The 19,550-nt window shown below is 37.5% G+C and overlaps 1 protein-coding gene across 3 annotated transcripts in view; it reads left to right on the top strand.

Moving 5' to 3' along the window:
- Positions 1-19,550, top strand: part of PDE4D (phosphodiesterase 4D) — a 714,853-nt gene that overhangs the window by 297,446 nt on the left and 397,857 nt on the right. Inside the window, exon 1 of one of the 3 annotated variants that reach the window (XM_068535366.1) lies at positions 8,231-8,358. The exons of the other annotated variants lie outside the window; for them this stretch is intronic. Within the exon in view, the coding sequence (XP_068391467.1) occupies positions 8,231-8,358 (128 nt within the window). Of the gene's footprint in view, positions 1-8,230; positions 8,359-19,550 lie in introns of those variants that run through there. 3 annotated transcript variants of the gene reach the window in all.

Below are 19,550 nucleotides of genomic sequence, written 5' to 3'. Positions count from 1 at the left end.
ATCAACTGGTGTGGCAACTTTTCGTTTCTATCTCACAGTATGGTCGTTTGAAGTGAGTCCTGCCATGATGCACGAATTGGACATCAAATGGATTTATGACTGCTTTTCCTAGATAAGAGTTACAGCATTCACTTCTTTTGTGTATATATAGATGATGTTCAACTCATGCTGGCTGACTGGCTGGCTGGTTGGCTGGCTAACTGGCTGAGGTAGAAGAATGAGCTGATATATTTTTTTTAAAAGTCATCTAGCAACCGAATATGGAACAGTCTTTGCCAAAGACACCTCCTTTGTGCTTGACCAGCTAGTTGACAGAGTAAGAACCTGCAGCAAGATTATTTTTCATCTTCAGATTTTATAATGATAGAAGACATTTGGTTATTGGAAAAAAAGCTTAGAAGTGTTTTAATTCTTTCCACTGCTTCCTACTGTTGGAAATTCTTTTGCAGCTGAATACTGGCAACAGTTTGTCTTGGCAAGTAAACAGTGCTGTTTAAGGACGAAAGTGTAGGAAGTTAGTAGAGGACATCTGTTGAAGAAGTCATGTTGTCAAAGCCCATTATGTATATTAAACTCATTTGTTTCCATTTTCATACATTCTAAAGCAAAATGTCACTCCATTTAACATTCAGTTTATAAAGAGCTTGGAGACATAAATTGTGTGGGCCTACCTGAGACTTCAGTGAATGAGCATCATTTTATTCAGTTGATTTTATTGCTCATTTAACTCAGACTAAACTTTGGATATATAATAGGTTTGTTGAGATAAGATTATCAGTAGTCATGGGCCTTTGTTAGGTGTGAAAACTGAAACCAACAGAATTTCCTGTCCCAGTTAAATGATACTGGGTTCAGGCTACTTTCCCATCCCTGTGTTAAAGAAAACTGAGAACAAGCAAAAACAACTTAGCTGCTTGCTTCCCTGACTTCTTCTTATAGGGTGCTCTTAAGACCCTGTCTGAGTGGTCTTCTCCCTTACTGCAGTAGGTTTAATTAACTTTATGTGATTGACAGGTTTCTGCTGGGATTTTGAGAAAGTGACAGTTAACAGATACCATAAAGTTTTAAGAGAAATTCATCAGATGAATAAAATTTTCTAAGAAGATGAGAAGCTCTGGTTCATTTATTCCAAACTTGCCTTCTTATAAAATGAAGCAGTTGATTAATTTAAAGAAAAGTTACCCTCGCTATAAGGTTAGGCCTGCTGACTACGCTGACTGATTTATGGGGCTTTATGTTTTTTTAAGTTCTACAAGGCATGCCATTGAGTCTCTCATCAGTTTTCACAATCTGTGGAATTGAGTCATGCTAATAATTTTTCCAAGAGGCTAATTTATAAGTCAGAATGTTAACACTATCTCTTACAACTGAAGATATGACTGGTCTAAGAACACCAATTCCACATGACACCCATTTTCTAGGTAACTCTAATCAAGAAGCCAAATTCTAGATCAGAAAGTTATTCGTGAATATCAATCAGATTAAGGGGCTTCTTAAGGAGACAGCTGACTCTTTCATTTTTCACTGTATTTTACTTTATAAATTATTCTTTAAGGATTTTGTCATGTGACTAACAAACAAGTTATCTATTTTTAGAATACTCAATGCCTTTGTTACTATGAATGAATTCATTTTTTTCCAACCTCAGCATGACCAATGCCCCCTCTATTTGCATCCATAATAATCCTATTGTCCCCCTTCATTTTAGCATATTTTACAACATATTTTAGCTAAAGTTTACAGATTCATTTTTATTGAAATATGTTCCCTAATAAGGAAGCCCCTTGACTGCATAAGTTTTTGAAAACAGTTCTATGGTCTGTGAATCTCATCTTATTAGCTTTGGTCCCAAAGGATACCCAGATTTTAGGGCCTCCCTTATCCATAGGAACTATATTTTCTTTATGTTCTCTACTCAAGTCAGAGCAATTTTTTGTTAGTTCTCCAACCGTACCTGAAGACATGCCAAAGATGCTACAGACACCAAGTACAAAAAAAAGAAAAGTCATCAATATTTCTATTATTTTTTGCTATGTAATTTGCTAATTGATCACAATCAATAATTTCTCTCTAGTTGATGGAATCCAGATTTTGACATTTTAATAAAATTTCACTTGTTAAAATAGTACTTATTAAAATAGTAACACAAGAGACATTCTAAAATGCTTAGATAATATAGGTAGGGGAAAAGAAGAAAATTAAAATCATCTATTTCTTCCCATCCATGTATATTTTTATATTCTGATGTGTATTCTTTTTGTTCTCTTGTTTTTCAATATATATTTTTCCTTTGTTAAAAACAATACCATACTGTTATACTGTTTTATAACCTAGTTTTTGACTGTCAATATTTTATGAATTCTTCTCCATGTCATTAAGTATTATTTCAGAAACATAATTCCCACAATGTCACATAGGTTCCCATGGAGGGTGCCACATACTCTACCCATTTCTTATTCACAACTCGGAGCAAACATTAGCATAATAAGAACTCTGAGTACTCCTGCTCCTCCAAAACCACCTATCTAACTTTGTTTAATGGAGAATTTCCCAAGTGCATGTGGCTATGGAATTCATCTGTTTGTCTGTGTTTATGTGTTTAGGATGCCTATAAGCATATCTTAGTGTAGTCTGAGAAAAGGTTTTCAACACAATCATTTTAATGGGTTCATGATATTCGTACTGATTGGATATTCCATTTTTTTTCAAGCATTTGGACATTAAGGATATTTACATCCTTTTACTTATTTGGGAAACACTGTGATGACCTTCATGGTAGTTTAATATTCATACGGACTTGTGGTGTTTCCTTCTGTTTGAAACCATTTTGTACAAGACTGTGTGAAGTGTCCTATGTGGAGTGTTTCAGAAGCAGATTATCAGAAAAGCTAATGCTTAGTAGAAGAAGACTGATAAATTAATTCATTTGAAATTTGCCGGTTGTATTCTCAAAACGTAGAGCGTGACTAAATAAAGGCATAATCCCGTGATTAATCAGGTGGTTGAACAACTCCTTGGACAATTTTTACTTACTGAACTGAAACTGTCGGCCCAGGCAGACACATCTCCATCACCCCCCAGCTAAAACCCATGTATATTTCTCATTAGCTGTGAAGAGACTTTGTCCTCACATTATAGTGGGTGCTCTTTGGAAAATATTTCTGTTTGATAAAATATAGTGAATAGCTCGACTACTAATGTATTTTAGTAGTTAATAATTTTATTATTATTCTGGAGGAGTTACTGAGAACGAGGGATTCAGGAGAAAGTTAAGCAAGTCTTTGGGACATCCAGTGCCTTACAATTTCAGCTGCCTTATTTGACAAGCAAGTATGGTTCGATGTGCTCAAGTTGCAAGTCAAATAAGGCAGAATGTCTGCCCTCAAGAAACCCGAGTGCCACGGGGAGAGTTATAAATGTTTGAAGAGCTGTGAAACAATGCGCTAGAATCATAGGTGGGTGGGAAAAATAGATGAGCGGCATCTCAATAAAACTGAGGAATGGAGACCATGTTTTGGAAGAGATGACACTTCAAAGGAGTCAGCCAGCCAGAGAAGGGAGAGAAAAGTCTGCTGGTCAGAGGGCTTCTCATCTTTGACGACCCAGTGGCATGAAAGAGCCAGCCTTCTCAGGACATTACCAGGGTTACTCATGGCAGATACAGGAGAGGACATCAGAGTAACATCAGAGGGGATCTCTGTGCTAAGCTTTGGATCTTAACTTTTGAACTTTATCACTAAAGAAATGGGGAGTCATTCAATGACTATAAGCAAAAGAATCACACGTTCAGATTCCCATTTTCAAGTGACCCACATGACATGCAAGTGAAAGATGGAATTAAGGTGAAAAAGACTGGAGATATTAACCCTAGGTAAAAGATGAAAAAAATGGAAAATTATTTAATATAATTAAGGAAAACAAAATCTGCCGAGAGGAGTAACATAGTCTGATTTTGGGAGCCTGATTAACTGATTAACTGATGCCTGACTCTGATTCCACCACCTAACACTCTGTTTGACCTGGGGCATCTATCTCAATCCCTCTATGCCTTGTTTTCCTACAAAATGAGCATAATGCTAGTGCCCAATTCATAGAATTTTCTAAAGATTAAAAGAGCTAATTCCTACCAATAAGTGTCTAGCGCATAGAAATTGCCTGATCAAGGTTAGCTATCATCTATTGTTACTATTATTATCATTGCTAATCTAATATAATTATAATTATATAATATTATTATGTTATAATAATATAATATTATTATGTTATAATAATATATTATTTAATGTAATATATTATTTAACATTATTTATGTCTTTAGGATTCATGGCCTGATTAGAAGTGATTGTCGTGATTGGCTGAATGGTGAGAGGGCCAGAGAAAACAGGAAGAAATGTGTTTTGGGGGGGTAGGGAAAAAGAATTAATGTGAATTACATTATAAATGCTGGAACGAGGTAGCTGTGGGACTTCCAAATGGAATTTTCTTGTGAGCAGAAAGGTATGCACTCTGGAAGAAGATGTGGGATTGTTTTAGCACGTCATGGGCATTTGACGCCACTGGATTGGCTGCATTCACTGGAAAATACGTAGGTCAGAAAGTGAGAAAAGCTTGGACAGCTGAAGGTGGGTTTGAACCCCAGAAACATTGCTTGCCAGTCTGGGTGTGATAGAGAACACAGGGTCTGGGAGGGAGTCCTTCTAAACCACAAGTAAGGGAAAATGATTCAGCTGATTCTTGTGCTCTGATAGGGTTGTAAACAGATGATTTCCTGGTGTCCTGAAAGAATTCCTTCAGCTTAGCAAATTGCCAAACCCAGGCCAGGGTAGAGCTAACAGCTGAAAGAATCGTCTTTAATAAATAGTGGAATTATTAGAAGAAAAGTGCTCTTGCCTCAAACTGTTACTTGCTAGCAATTGCTTTTAATTGCTGTTAAGAACATTACCAGCGTTGAACTTCTAGTATACCGAAAAAATAAAAATGGTTTTCTAGATACCCTAATGTGATTTCTGCCCTTGTTTTAGAGTCATGGGGTTGATGAGTGAGATTTATGCTAGATTTCCATGCCTGTCTGCCATGGGCAGTATGCAAAAACAAACAAAATGTAAATAGATAAGCCTGGCCATTGCTTAGTGACATTTGAGCCCTATTTTATAAAATTAAGTTCTCCAGTGTGTTTGTATTTTCCATAATATAGAGTCCCAAGCCACCTCTACCAAGCCTCAGAGAAATGGAATTGTGGAAGATAGGAAGGTTTGATTTTGCCTCCGAGGCCACCCCTGCTAATTGGCCATCCATCATTCCCACAGATTCTAAATTCTTGGCAGGTTGGATTTAAGATGTAATCCCTTCTCATCTCAATTTAAGTACAAGTAATCCCCAGGAAACCCTGCCAGGCTCATGGTAAATCATTGCCGAGGACAAGCAAAAACCTAGGGGCAGGACAGGAATAAAGACGCAGACGTAAAGAATGGACTTGAGGACACAGGGAGGGGGAAGGGTAAGCTGGGACGAAGTGAGAGAGTGGCATGGACTTATATATACACTACCAAATGTAAAATCGATAGCTACTGGGAAGCAGCCACATAGCACAGGGAGATCAGCTCGGTGCTTTGTGACCACCTAGAGGGGTGGGATAGGGAGAGTGGGAGGGAGACGCAAGAGGGAGGAGATATGGGGATATATGTATATGTATAGATGACTCACTTTGTTATAAAGCAGAAACTAACACACCATTGTAAACCAATTATACTCCAACAAAGATGTTTAAAAAAAAAAAAAATGCCCCTGCTAAGAAAATCAAGGACTTTCACCTATCTATCGGTGGCTGTATATTTCCTCCCATGGAGGTTTATGACTTACCCTTCAGTTTTTTATTTCCACCTCTTTTAGGAAATTCTTATTGGAAGCAGATCTTATTCTCGAGTACTGGACAAAGACTCCTAAATCAGCTTACAGATAAAAATATTGTGCATTTGTTCTTAGGGCTCTAAGACGGGGCAGTAGGTCCAAAGGGCCTCTTAAATTTGAAAACTATAAATTATACACAGTTGTACCTCACAATTAGTTGGTAATCATTAGGCACTACCTCCATGTTGTAAAATTATATGTTTCCCCAATTATGAAATATTATTAAGGAAAATATACCAAAGAGTAGAAACATAGCAGGAACTCCGTCCATATTTTATCTCCCCTTCATTATGCAAATTAAGCAAAAAATTCCTTGCTACCTCTACTTTGCTTGGGTGTGTTCTCTCATGTTGATGAGGTTCCAGACTTCTGCCTGGTACAGCTCAGTTCAGGTAGGTTGCCCTTTCCTTCATAGGCACCTTAATAACAGTTTCATTTTTGCAAGGAACCGTATGCAATCACTGGGCATTTTGGAGAGCTGGCGACCTTATTTTTCTGCTATAAAGAAGCAGATTTGAATGTCAGTAGAGGGTGTTGTCGAGAGTATGGGCAAATAGACCTCTTCCGACATTTTAGGAGTATGGACTGCCATAGGCTATTAAAGGGAAAACTGCACAGGATTTGGGATCTAGCAACCCGCTTTCAGAAATAAAAGCACCAACCAGTAAGAATATATTAACAGATGTGTTTATTGTGTATAGAAGCCCGTTCATGCTATGGAGTCTTATGTAACTATTAAAAAGAACACACTGGATTTCTATGCATTGCCTGAAAAATTATCCATGATTTATCTCAAGTACAAAGGTACTTGCAGAAGATTATGTATAGTATAATCCCACTTTATAGAAACAGGATGGAGAAGCCCTGTATATGTGTCAGTGTGTGTGTGTATATGTATTATAGTGTGTGCATGTATGTATATGTCTGTATGTATATTGATAGATTGATAGAATTAGCGTAAAGAAAATGGGTGAGATTAATGCGTAGGAAAAGACAGTAAGGGTTTTATTTGTATGCCTTTGTATCATTTGACATGTTAAAATGACCATGTGTCATTTCGTAATAAAAAGGTACAAAAAGGAGAATCATTAGATAGGAAATGCTTATTGTCAAATGGGAAATTATCTTCCCTTTTGTACTAAAAAAATTCTGAATTTAAATGGTGTTATTTAAATCCAAACAGTGTTTGAATTTGGCCACTACAGAATAAAATATAGCTTTCTCTCGGCATACTTTGTGTTTGCCCAGGTCCCAGGACTCTTAAATAAATAGGTTGTGTTTATTCAAATCCTGGATAAGAAATTGTTTTTCAAACATAAAAATTACCCTGCACAGTACTCTGAACTCCTATCTTCAGACTACACACAAGGGCTGCAGTGGTTTTGTTGCTGTAACACTAGGAAATGAGGTGAGGACTAGTAAAAACTGTGGGCTCATGAAAGCTGTAACTTTTCTCTGAGATGCTGCAGCTGTAGGTAGAATTTTGGAATGATTTACACTTTGCCCAGTTTGTCTTTCGTTGTTATGAAAAGTTAACTTCCAATTAGTAAAGAATTTCCTATCAGTTTTTCGATAGGTCTTCATCCGAGGAGCAGCTAGAGGTTCCTCCTGAGAGAATATTTCTAATAAGAAAAAAAATCAGTTTCAAAGTCCAAGTTAGTATACAAAGGGCTTTGCTGACAATTTTTATGTTCCTGAGAGGCTAGTTCAGTTCTGTTGTGAACAGTAATTTATGAATGAGAACCCACAATTTTTGACCAGCAAATTGGAAAACCACCATAATCATTTCCATGTGCCCATCTCATTTTCTAAGGCTCTATAATCAGTTTAGCAAGCAGTTTTCCCCCTTTGAAAACATAACAAATACTTGATTATTTCCTCCCTACCAGAGGCATGTTTGGTGTATAGGTAAATAACCGATTTCCCAACCACTGTTACATTAGGTGGATGTTCTTTTAGACATCAGACATTTTTTATGGATTAAACCTTGCTACCTAGTCAAGAGATGTGGTTTGAGTGGAAATAGGTTTTTGTGGCGCTCTACAGAATTTCTACCTCATCTACTCAGCCAGTAATTGGTCAGAGCACTGACTCTGGTTAGAAATAAGCAACAAGCTTCCCGTATCCATGAAAAGAAAACAAGAGAGCGCGTGTAGCCTCCGAGAAACACGCATTTACTCTTGAAGCAAAGCAGCACCCAGCGACCAGAGAGCAGCATATGTCTGAAATCCATTCTCTGACATCTGACAGGTTCTTTCCAGCATTCCCAGGAATGCTGGTCTGACTACTAAGATTTGTTTTTACTTCCTGCCTTTTGGATAAAATGAGTTTGCCAACCAGCTGTGAGTTCCTAACACTGGGGAAGGTGGCTAGGTTCCGAAGCTCTGCTTTTGTTCATGGATCGCCTTATGCAACCAACAAGCCCATTGACATTAAGCCACAGAGGAGACGGTAACTGCTTTCCTTTCTCCTAGTTGTTTGTCTGTAAAAACGTGTTTTGTTACCCTTTGGTAGCTGCTTTGGAGATCTGCTGAGCTGGGAGGGTCAGGGTGAGAAGTTAGTTTTAAAATTCAGCATACTGGATAGTTAGAAAAAAATTAACCAAAGAGGAAATCTGGAAAATATTCTTGGCTTAGTTCGTTAGCAAAAGCTGATCCGGTTTCAGGGTCTGTAGGTTTTAAGAATTTGAGAGATTGCTAGTGCTTGTACTACCTTCAGAATCATCCATGATGAATATTTGAAAGAGGATTTGGCCAACTAATGGATATATTTATTAAGATCTCTTATTTCCAGATACCCAGTATCTCATAATATACGTATAAAGTTCCTTAATGCCAAAGTGCAAGAAATATGTTAAAATTCTTTAAAAAGCATTCATTTTCATGGAGGCCAGAATAGGGTTAGATATTTCTCCTCTGAAGAAGATGTCATTTCTAAGTCAGTGTTCCAGAATTCTGTGAACTCACAGTCTCCACAACCCGCCCCCCCCTCCCCCGCTTCACACACCCACTACCCAGGCAAACTCACTTTGTATAATTAAGAATTTCAAAGTTGAGCCCAGTGTTTTCATAACAAGAAAAGAGGGTGCGCAGTAAGGAAAGCCTTTCTATCCTCTAGCCTTTTTATTGCAGTGTCAGAATAGGGATGATATGTTTGACTAATGGGTCCAAAAAAATCATCCATCAATTTAGGTTTTATACAGTCATTTTATTCAGTTTTTCAGAATGAACTTCAGAAACTTTTTACAATGATATTCTGTTCTCTGTGAAAATGCCAGTTCTCCATAATTTTATGAATTCTTGAAATCAAAATCCAAAATTCTAAAAGCAACATAATTTACTGGAAGACTATCATTATCATCTTATGCTTCTACTTTTCCTTTTCTAATTACACATGCATAAACTCACACATAAAGCATACATTTTGCCAGATATGACCTTATTTGTAAACATAAAGGAACATTCAGACATTTAAGTGATTTTTTTCTAAAAGTTTCCAAACTTCAGAAATGCCTTAGGGTTAGTTTTTCAACTGTAAAAAAAAAAAAAAAATTGGTGTGATGGGAATGAACTTTTTTTTTTTAAAGTAGATTATATATTGTTCAAGAGAATTTTATCCATAGCTCTTTCATAAAGGTAAAATCAGAACTTTGAACTGTGATTTAATTCATTCAATACACACATGCACACACACATGTATATGTGCATATATAAAATTATTGAAATGATAATAAATCAGCTGTCAAGCTTTAAGTAATTTTAATAGATTATTGAATATTCTATTTTACTTGGCTAGGTAAAAATATTGTTAAACACATATAAAACTGAGAACCTTTAGTCCTATATATACATTAAAATATATCCTTGATTCCATCTTTGGCGGTTCACTGGAAGATGAAGAAAGCTTATGATAAAAAAAAATAGGAGAACATCTGAATTAAAATAAAAACTACAGATGTCCGAAGCATTATAAATTATACTTAAATTGCCAAACTTCAGGTGATCGGGAAACATATGGAACTGATTATGCTAATTATTCTGAGAAAGTTGAATAATTATCCACTTTAAACCTATTTGGAAATGCCACAGAGAAAAAATTTTAATGCTGTAAAAAATTAATTACATTTTTTAGAGAGAGATTTCAGGAAGAAGTATGACTCAAAGATATAAGAATGATACCATCAGATCTTTACTAATTTACTGTGGCATAAAGTCATGCCCAGTTATAGGGCAACTCTGGTTATACCTCCCTGAGAACTATCCATCAGTCATCAAGATTATATTAACTTATAATAAAATATATGCAGAGGAACTGTAGTATTTTAAAATATTTTCCTAAACTTACAGTAATACTATTTATGAAGCAAAAATAATAGTAATGCCATGGGGCAACCACTTTGGAAAGCATTTTGGTCTTAATCTTTTTTTTGTTGTTTTTTTACAGCAGGTTCTTATTAGTCATCAATTTTATAATTTTATCCACATCAGTGTATACATGTCAATCCCAATCGCCCAATTCATCACACCACCACCACCACCACCACCACCCCCGCCGCTTTCCCCCTTGGTGTCCATACGGTTTTTCTCTACATCTGTGTCTCAATTTCTGCCCTGCAAACCGGTTCATCTGTACCATTTTTCTAGGTTCCACATATATGTGTTAATATACGATATTTGTTTTTCTCTTTCTGACTTACTTCACTCTGTATGACAGTCTCTAGATCCATCCAGGTCTTAACAAATGACCCAAGTTGATTAGTTTTTCAACTGTAAAAAAAAAAAAAAAAAAAAAAAAAAAAATTGGTGTGATCGGAATGAACTTTTAAAAATTTTTGTGAGAGGAAATATTCGATTCTCTTCTCCAAGTACCACGGCTCTTCCTGTCGACCTCTAACACCATTTGAATTTATAACAGGCTGGCAACAACTAGCAACTATGTCCAAGTACATTTAGGAGAATGTGTCCTGAGACCCCTACACAGCTCAGTGTTTATCAGTCACCCAAATCCCTTCTGTAATCAGGGGTGCGACACCACAAAGGCACACAAGTTGCCAAATTGTTAATGTATAGTCATGAAAATGTAAAATTCTTCCATAATAGAAAATGTTGCATCTTGAAAGCCTAGTTGAAATGGATATGCCATACAGATAGATAGGATTATTGCCTATAATTTAGCTTTGACAAAGTTAGGTAATTTTTACTAATATCTCATTCATTGAGAAAGACATAGTGGTTATGGCATTGGCTTGAAACCAGTTAAAGAGGGTTCGATTCCTTACTTTTTTATTTTACATTTACAGAAGTAAGCTCTTCAAATGTGGCAATGCTATGTCCCTATTCACATTACCTTACTTTTTTCTCCACTTAAAAGTAATCAACTTTCTGTGTAAGTCAGTGGAATCATGTGTTTATGTAAGCTGATGAATATATGCATGTAGTGTGGACTCTTAGCATACTGTATTATACTCAGGCAATTTCAGACTTACCTCCAATCAGTTTTTACATCGGGCATCACAGCATATTTTGCAAGCAAATATTCTTGCAAGGCGTTTGGCAATTACCAGTATTTTGTAGTATAGACCTCAAATTTGTAAAAATATCAGGTCCAGCTTGTCCTTTAGTACAATACATTGCTTATATATAGCAAGTAAATGGCCTTTTGTTTAAAAGATGTGTAGTCATTAAGTCATTATTTCTAGAGCTTATATCCCATAGAAGTATAACTATGGGAACAAATTTGTAATGATGACGGTTGAAGGGGGTGGATGAATGGATGAAGGAAGATCCAAATCGTAGACAATGTCTTTTTATTCTGTAAATCATTTTTTAAAGTTGTAAATTTCCTTTATTTGAACTTCTTTTTATCTGCTGAGAAAACAATACATCTGGAACTGTGGTAGCTCTTTGTCCTAGATGCACTGAACTTGACCCCAAATTAAATGGTGAAGTTCCAGGATGCTTGCTGGGACTCATCTAAGATTTGTCTAAAACAGCATGTTTAAGTTTATTTTCATGTAGTTACAGTTGTGCTCTTTGGCAGAAAGGATATTGTTTTGATAATTACTAAGAGGGAGGGAAGGAAGGAGGGAGGAAGCAAGGAAAACATCTAAAGAAGAGGAGCTGTATGTTGATGTTTTAACCTAGTCAATGAAGAGTAATATTGAGGTGGCAAAAGAGATCTGGCTTTTCACTAAATGGAGAGAATAAAGTAGGAAATCTAATCAAATATGCAAAATACAGCTCCGACTTCCCTGGTGGTGCAGTGGTTAAGAATCCGCCTGCAATGCAGGGGACACGGGTTCGAGCCCTGGTCCAGGAAGATCCCACATGCCGTGGAGCAGCTAAGCCCGTGCGCCACAACTACTGAGCCTGTGCTCTAGAGCCCGCATGCCACAACTACTGAAGCCCACGCGCCTAGAGCCTGTGCTCTGCAACAAAAAGAAGCCACCGCAGTAAGAAGCCCATGCACCGCAATGAAGAGTAGCCCCCGCTCACTGCAACTAGAGAAAGCCCATGCACAGCAATGAAGACCCAGTGCAACGAAAAATAAATAAATAAAAATAAAACAAAATATAGCTCAATTTGAATCCAAATATATCCTTATAAAATAATGACTTCTTGAAAGAACAGCATGTTGTCTTAGAACACAGGGGAAATAATTTGCATATTGAAAATTAGCAGTATTGGAAGCGTGACCACATGGTCATTTGATAGTTCTGAATTCTTGTTTCAAAAGCAGCAATGAAGAGATTAACAAAGCAGCTAACAGTCCTAAATCTTAATTAATCTCAGTGTTGAAGAGAATGACAGTCCTATCATCTGTGATCCTTATAATTTTCTATATTCATGATTTTAAAAAATTTTCCCTTTAATATTTTGTAGCCTCCACAAGCTCTAGGACTCTGTATTTACTCTTGCAAGAAAAATAACTTCCTTTAAATGCTATAATACTTTGAAGTCTCAATTTTAATCCATAGAGAAAAAAGTAACCAGATTTAATCTGGTTCTTCTACTCCATCCTCACCCAATCAGGCTGCAGGGTTTTTGAGTGTGTGGATCACGTCTTGCTCATTGTTCCATCCTTGGTGCCCAGAATAGAGGCAGGCACAGATCAGACAATAAATGCTTGTTTAATAAATGATGAGAAAGTGACGTTACCCATCTTGGCATAGGTGTATATATCACTTCTCTGGGTGCCACCACATGGAGTCTTTGGCAAGACTTTTGCCTCTGCTATTCTCCTGGATCAGCTGAGTTCCCTTCCTCATTTCCCTATAGAATCTGCATACAGCACTGATTGACTCCAGACCCCTGGCTTAAGTGGTTGGGATCATGGCTTTTGTTTTTATCAGGTCAGCAAAGCGTATGTATTTTTTTTTGCTTCATCAAATATAACCATATAGTAAAAAGGAAAAGAAACAGTCACCGTGAGAGGGGACAGAGGAAAGTTCCTAGAGGAAAAAGATATTGCAACTGTCAGAAATGTGATAGAAGCACAAAAGTTTATAAAATCAGTTACAAAAATTGCGAACTGTAAGCCCTAGTTTTGTTTGTCCTGCAATAATGTAAAACTCAGAAAAACATTTTTTTTAGCAAAATAGAAAACAAAAATTGGGAGCAGTGAAAGAGGCGGGTCAGGACTCACCAGCACCCTAAGGTACAGAAAGCACCTGTGCTCCTGGGCAGTACTTCTCACAACCCAGCACAGGTCTGCATCTCTTCCCGGCACCTCTGGGGGCTCACACATCTCAGCGGCTCTGCCCCGTGTCTCTGGCTGGCGGGGCTCTGTCCTGTGCCCTGCTCTGAGGTCCCTCTTGCTTCCCACCTTCTTCTCTCATCCCCTCTAGCCTGTCCTCCTAAATCCTATAGGTATGCTTATCGTCCCTATAATCTCTGGGATCAGGAAAAAGCACAGCACAAGAGAGCCAGAAAATAGGAATGAACACCAGGAGTCTGAGTATACCTTAATCAGCCTGTTTTCTCCTTGAGGAAAGATTACAAAATTGCACACTTAGATTTCTAACCAATCATCAAGATTTCATTTACTCAGATTATTACTTTTAGTTCATTAGTAGTATTATTCTTAGTACATTTTTATTAGTATGAGTTTGCTAGGGCTACCATAACAAAATACTACAGGCTGAATGGCTTAAACAACAGAGATTTATTTTCTCATAGTGCTGGAGGCTAGAAGTCCAAGATCAAAGTGTTGTCAGGTTTGGTTTCTCCTGAGGCCTCTCTCCTTGGCCTGCAGATGGCTGGCTTCTCACTGTGTCCTCACATGGTCTTTCCTCTGTGCCTGCACCCCTGGTGTCTCTGTGAGTCCAAATTTCTTCTTCTGATAACAACACTAATCAGATTGGATAAGGGGCTCATTCATCACCTCTTTAAAGACTCTGTCTCCAGATACAGTCACATTCTGAAGTACTGGGGGTTAGGCTTCAACATATGAATTTTGGAGTGACACAGTTTAGCGCATAGCAAATTGTGTTCGTAGAAATGCTTTGCTAGTCATGACTGTGGAAGGAGATAGGAATTGGACTATGATTCCTCAATAATTGATGACCTCCTGTTCATAAAAATATGTTCAGTCAAGGAGTCTGAACTTGCACAAGTGAGGCACTGCGGAGTATAGATGAATACTTCCCACTTTCTGTACCAAAGGAAAACCATTCCACGTTGTGAACAGTCAATCTTTATCAAATATAACCTCTTTAACCTGGAGTCTAGAATCATTCAGACAGGACCCAAGCCAACATTTGCTCTTCTACAGCCCTTTTTGAAAAGTGGATATTAAATTTATTGTCAGTGTAGCCAGTAGTTTTCAACTGGGGCAGTTTTACCCCCAGGGAACATTTGGCAATGTATAGGGACATTTTTGATTGTCACAAGTTGGGGGGTGGCTAATTGTATCAAGTAGGTAGATGAACAGGATGCTGTTAAACATTCTCGTATACACAGGGCAGCCCCTACAGCAAAGAATTATTCTTAAAAAAAAAAATGATACAATTGAACTTATTTACAAAACAGAAATAGACTCACAGACATAGAAAACAAACTTAACGGTTACCAAAGGGGAAAGAGGGGGAGGGATAAATTAGGAATTTGGGATTAACATATACATACTACTGTATATAAAATAGATAACCAACAAGGACCTACCATATAGCACAGGGAACTCTACTCAATATTTTGTAATACCCTATAAGGGAAAAACTGTGAAAAAAATATATGTATGTATAACTGAATCACCTTGCTGTACACCTGAAACTAACACAACATTGTATATCAACTATACTTCACCTAAAAAAAAAAAAAAAATCTTAAAAATAAAAAGAAGTATTCGACCCAAAATCCCAAAATCCCAATCGTGCTGAGATTGGGAAAGTCTTGTATAAACAAATTGGATTGGGGAGTGCTTTGAAGCTCTTTGAAGGCCTGTATTTGTATCCAGATAATTGATATCTTTTATTTATTCATGAAAACACCTTCATTTTTCTCGTGGTAGCTACTAGATAATGCTCTCTTAGCCTGGTTAAAAATAGACAACTGCCACACTTTTTAAATGGTCTAAAATATTCAGTGATTCAAACAGCTTTATTGCATTGTCAGGGCCTATTATTATTTCAGCAGAGCTACGACGAAGATTTCATTACAGAAAGCTGAACAAATGATCTAATACATTCTTGTCGCTCCAGGCTAGGTGCTAAACATTGATCTGCTTTTCAAGGTGAAGTGAAAAATCCTAGGTAAAATTACACAGAAGATAATGAACATCGAGTGACCATCCCACTGGCCTGGTGTAGTGAAGCTCTGCTGGGCTCTTGTCCCCTGTCCCCATGCCTGTGTGCGTGGGCACATGTTTTGGGAATGTGTGAACCAAAGGTGGGTTTCATCATAGCCAGCTTAGCTCACCCTAGCAGCAAAGAGCAGATTTCCTAAGGGGAAAATTCTGGGGGAAAAGGAAGTACTTCCTCTGGGAAGAGGCCCTTCTTTCCACTAACTAAAACTTCTAATTATCGTCAAGATTTCTTCTAACCCTCCTTTCATCTGGATAAAAATGATTGGTGGTAACAGTTTGAACTAGACTGTGTATTACCAGTTCCTCATTCTCTCCTCAAATCCAAAGCAGTATTACAACTGTCTGCTAGCTGAGGGTTCTCCAGACAACTCAAACTCAACATATTCGAAATTAAAATTACTCAGGGTCTCTCACCATCTTCCATTTCCTCCGTGATCCAGGGCACTTACCAAAAAGTCATCCTAAATGCTTCCTCTCCCTCAGCCTGCCCCCCCCCATCACTACCTGGCATCAGGTGCATGCTTTCTCCTTCCTTTTGCTGCCATCCCCAGCACGCCATCCTAGCTCAAGCCCTCATCCTCTTTTGCCTGAAAGACTCCTAGCCTCATAATTGTTCTCTTTATTCTCCTATCATCCTCTTTCTGATTGTCATTCTCCAAAATTTCATCATGATGCTTCCATGCTTACGCCAGTAGCTTTTCATTGCGTACAAAAAAGGCTCGATTCCAAATGTTCCTGGTCTACTTCCTCCATACCCTCTACCCTTGTAAATGCCCCTCATCACCCACATATACTCTGCATTGTAGGTGTAAAGAGCTACTGACTATACCTATTTTTAGCCTGTAGTTCTCCTCTCCCCCCTTTAGTGATGAACCCCAACTCATCCTGCAGATATTTTTCATTAATCCTTTCCTAATTCCCTAGTTCCAAAAGGAAGTTTCTCCTTTAGCTAGCTGTTGTTTCTTTTCTTATATGTTTATCACAGCATTATCATATAAACCTCAGTTATTTATATACTGTCTTTCCTGCCATTTAATAGTGGCATGATGGAAACAGCTGTTTTAGGAAGAAGAATAATTTGGCAATATCTCGCAGCATAAACTGAAATGGAAAAGACTGGAGCCATATCCTGATTGAAGTAAGGAGAGTAAAATCCTGGCAGGAACAATTTCATTACAATTACAAAATACATAAATATGTGATTACAGTTGTGAGAACGGCTAAAAAGGAGACAAGGGCCCAATAAAAGTATATAAATACATACCTAACATAGTCTGAGCATTTGGAAAATGTTTCCCTGGGGATGAGGAGGCCTGAAGATGAGTAACATGTTCTGCAGAGAACTGTATGAGGGAGGCCCTGATATTAATGTTAAAGAAACTAAAAGGATAAGGTGTCTGGGCTATAGCAAGGGAGGGCGGAGAGTGGCAAAAAAAAGTGAGGGAGATTGCTCTTAAAAGTAAATGGACAAAATAATTCTTAATTTCTTTTTGGAGAGAAACATTAAATGATTTTTTAATGTAATTCTTTCATTGGAAATGCAATTTTAAAACATATCCTTTGTGTCTTATTTATCACTGAGGATTTTAAAACACTGAAGTAAACAGTAGGTAATATTTTCCAACTGAAGTTAGAAAAAAACGGTCTCTTTTCCTATCTATTGCCAACTGCTAGAGATTAATAAAACCAGTCATAAATATTCACCTTTGTCCCTCTGCACCAGTTCAGCGTTCACCCATCACCTAACCATACAGCCTCTCCTTTGCCGAACGGAGTGAAATGAGACTATTTAGAATACTTAGAATGTTTACTGCCATGAAGTACAGGAGATTCTACACAATCACAGTGACCTTCATGTATTAGTCACAGGACACGGGGAGGGGTCAGGGTAAGCTGGGATGAAGTGAGAGAGTGGCATGGACATATATACACTACCAAATGTAAAATAGATAGCTAGTGGGAAGCAGCTGCATAGCACAGGGAGATCAGCTCGGTGCTTTGTGACCACCTAGAGGGGTGGGATAGGGAGGGTGGGAGGGAGACGCAAGAGGGAGGAGATATGGGGATATATGTATATGTATAGCTGATTCACTTTGTTATAAAGCAGAAACTAACACACCATTGTAAAGCAATTATACTCCAATAAAGATGTTAAAAAAAAAATAAAGACATCAAATTACCCACCCTTTGAAACTTCTTTCAGTAATTTTCCTTTTTTGTTGTTTTAGTTTTTTTTCTTTCCTTTGGATTTTTCTCTTGCATTAGATAAGATTATTACATAGATAAACTCATGCTACAAAGAGAAAGCTTTTATTATCACCTTTATTTTACTTTGTTAACTGCATAAATGAAATAGTGAATTCTGACAAGCATTCCAGGCTTAGCGTAGCACCTTGCTATCAAGCAGATTATATATTGATGTAGAAGGTCTGAAAGAAGCAAAGACCAAAAAAAAAAAAAAAAAAAAAAGGGATGGGCAGTTAATCCACTGACAGACTTTAAACTAAGATTGATGACCTTGGACTTGATCCCTAATGCCATGTTTTCTACAGCCCCAAGAGGAGGGCTGCTCCAGCAAAGAAGATAGTTTTGCCAGTGGTGATACCCTGGAAAGAAGAAGTTTGTTGAGAAGGAAGTTTCAGGTGTCCAAGGGAAAGCTAATCAGCTTCCCAGACAAGATGGAATGTGTTCTAAATTTCAAAAGATGGTCAAGGCTTCATTCATGTGGTTTTCAGTAGCTCATGGTGTCACTCATCCTTCAGGCCGTATTATCCCCAGGGAAACATTCCCTAAACACTCAGACTCTGTTAAGTACCTATTTATATACTCTTATCGCACCGTTATCTTCTTTTTAGCAGTTCTCACAGTTGCAATCCCATATTTACGTATTTAATTGGCCTCAGAGCCTCCTTCCATAGTCAATTATGGGACCATGGGAATAGGGTCTAAGCCTGTGTTTTAAACCACAGTGTGTCCAGTGCTTTGTACAGGTCCTGGAACATAATAGGCATTCAGTTAATTCTTATGAAATGTATTATTCTAACTGGGAATAAGAAAATCATCAGAGACAGTAAATAAACATGTACCTCTTGGAGAAACATATTGCATTCAATCTAGCAACTTCCAAACTTGTATCTCAAGGCCTGACCGCTCTTCCCATTTACTTGTATCATTCTCACTGCCTTAAATTATTATCAGAGTGTTCTCATGGCCAACATTGAACTCATTGTTTTACCTTAAGATTTGTTCCTCTTCTTCTATTCCTTGATTAGAAGGTCTAATGGATTACTCCCCAGTTACCCAAGCTAGAAATATGGGAGTCACTGTAGTCACCTCCCTTTATTTCAACTTGCTCCCTCATCACCAGGTTCTCTTTTACCTACTCTTAAATTCTTATGTCACACACTTCCACTCTGTCTTTACTAATACTGCCCATTAATGTGATCTGTTATTAGAACCTCTTAAATGATTTGTGCATCATTGGTTTCTGTATAATCCACCCAGAATGGCTTTGTGTGTGTGTGTTGGGTTGTTTTCATTGCTATAGTGATATTTCCTTTTTTGCAAGACTAGTAAATTATACCAAAACCCTTTGGGTGGTAGATACTCAGTTCCGAAGCTTTATGATGATCCCAAGTATAAAAAATACAAAATTCTACCTTTGTGGTGTTTTTTCCTGAGCAATGGCTGAGTCAGAAAACAATGAATTTGCCTAATTTGCATGATAAAGACATTTAAAATTCCTCTAAGATGTCTTGAAATCTGAGCTGATGATTGTACAAGAATTGACAGTAAACCATCTCACAAAACAGGTAGCCTTCAGTTTATCATAATACATGAGG

The sequence above is a fragment of the Eschrichtius robustus genome, chromosome 2 (genome assembly GCF_028021215.1).
Source record: "Eschrichtius robustus isolate mEscRob2 chromosome 2, mEscRob2.pri, whole genome shotgun sequence".
Classification (NCBI taxonomy): Eukaryota; Metazoa; Chordata; class Mammalia; order Artiodactyla; family Eschrichtiidae; genus Eschrichtius; species Eschrichtius robustus.
The sequence above is the reverse complement of the archived record's forward strand: the minus strand, read 5'-3'. Positions and strand labels throughout refer to the sequence as shown.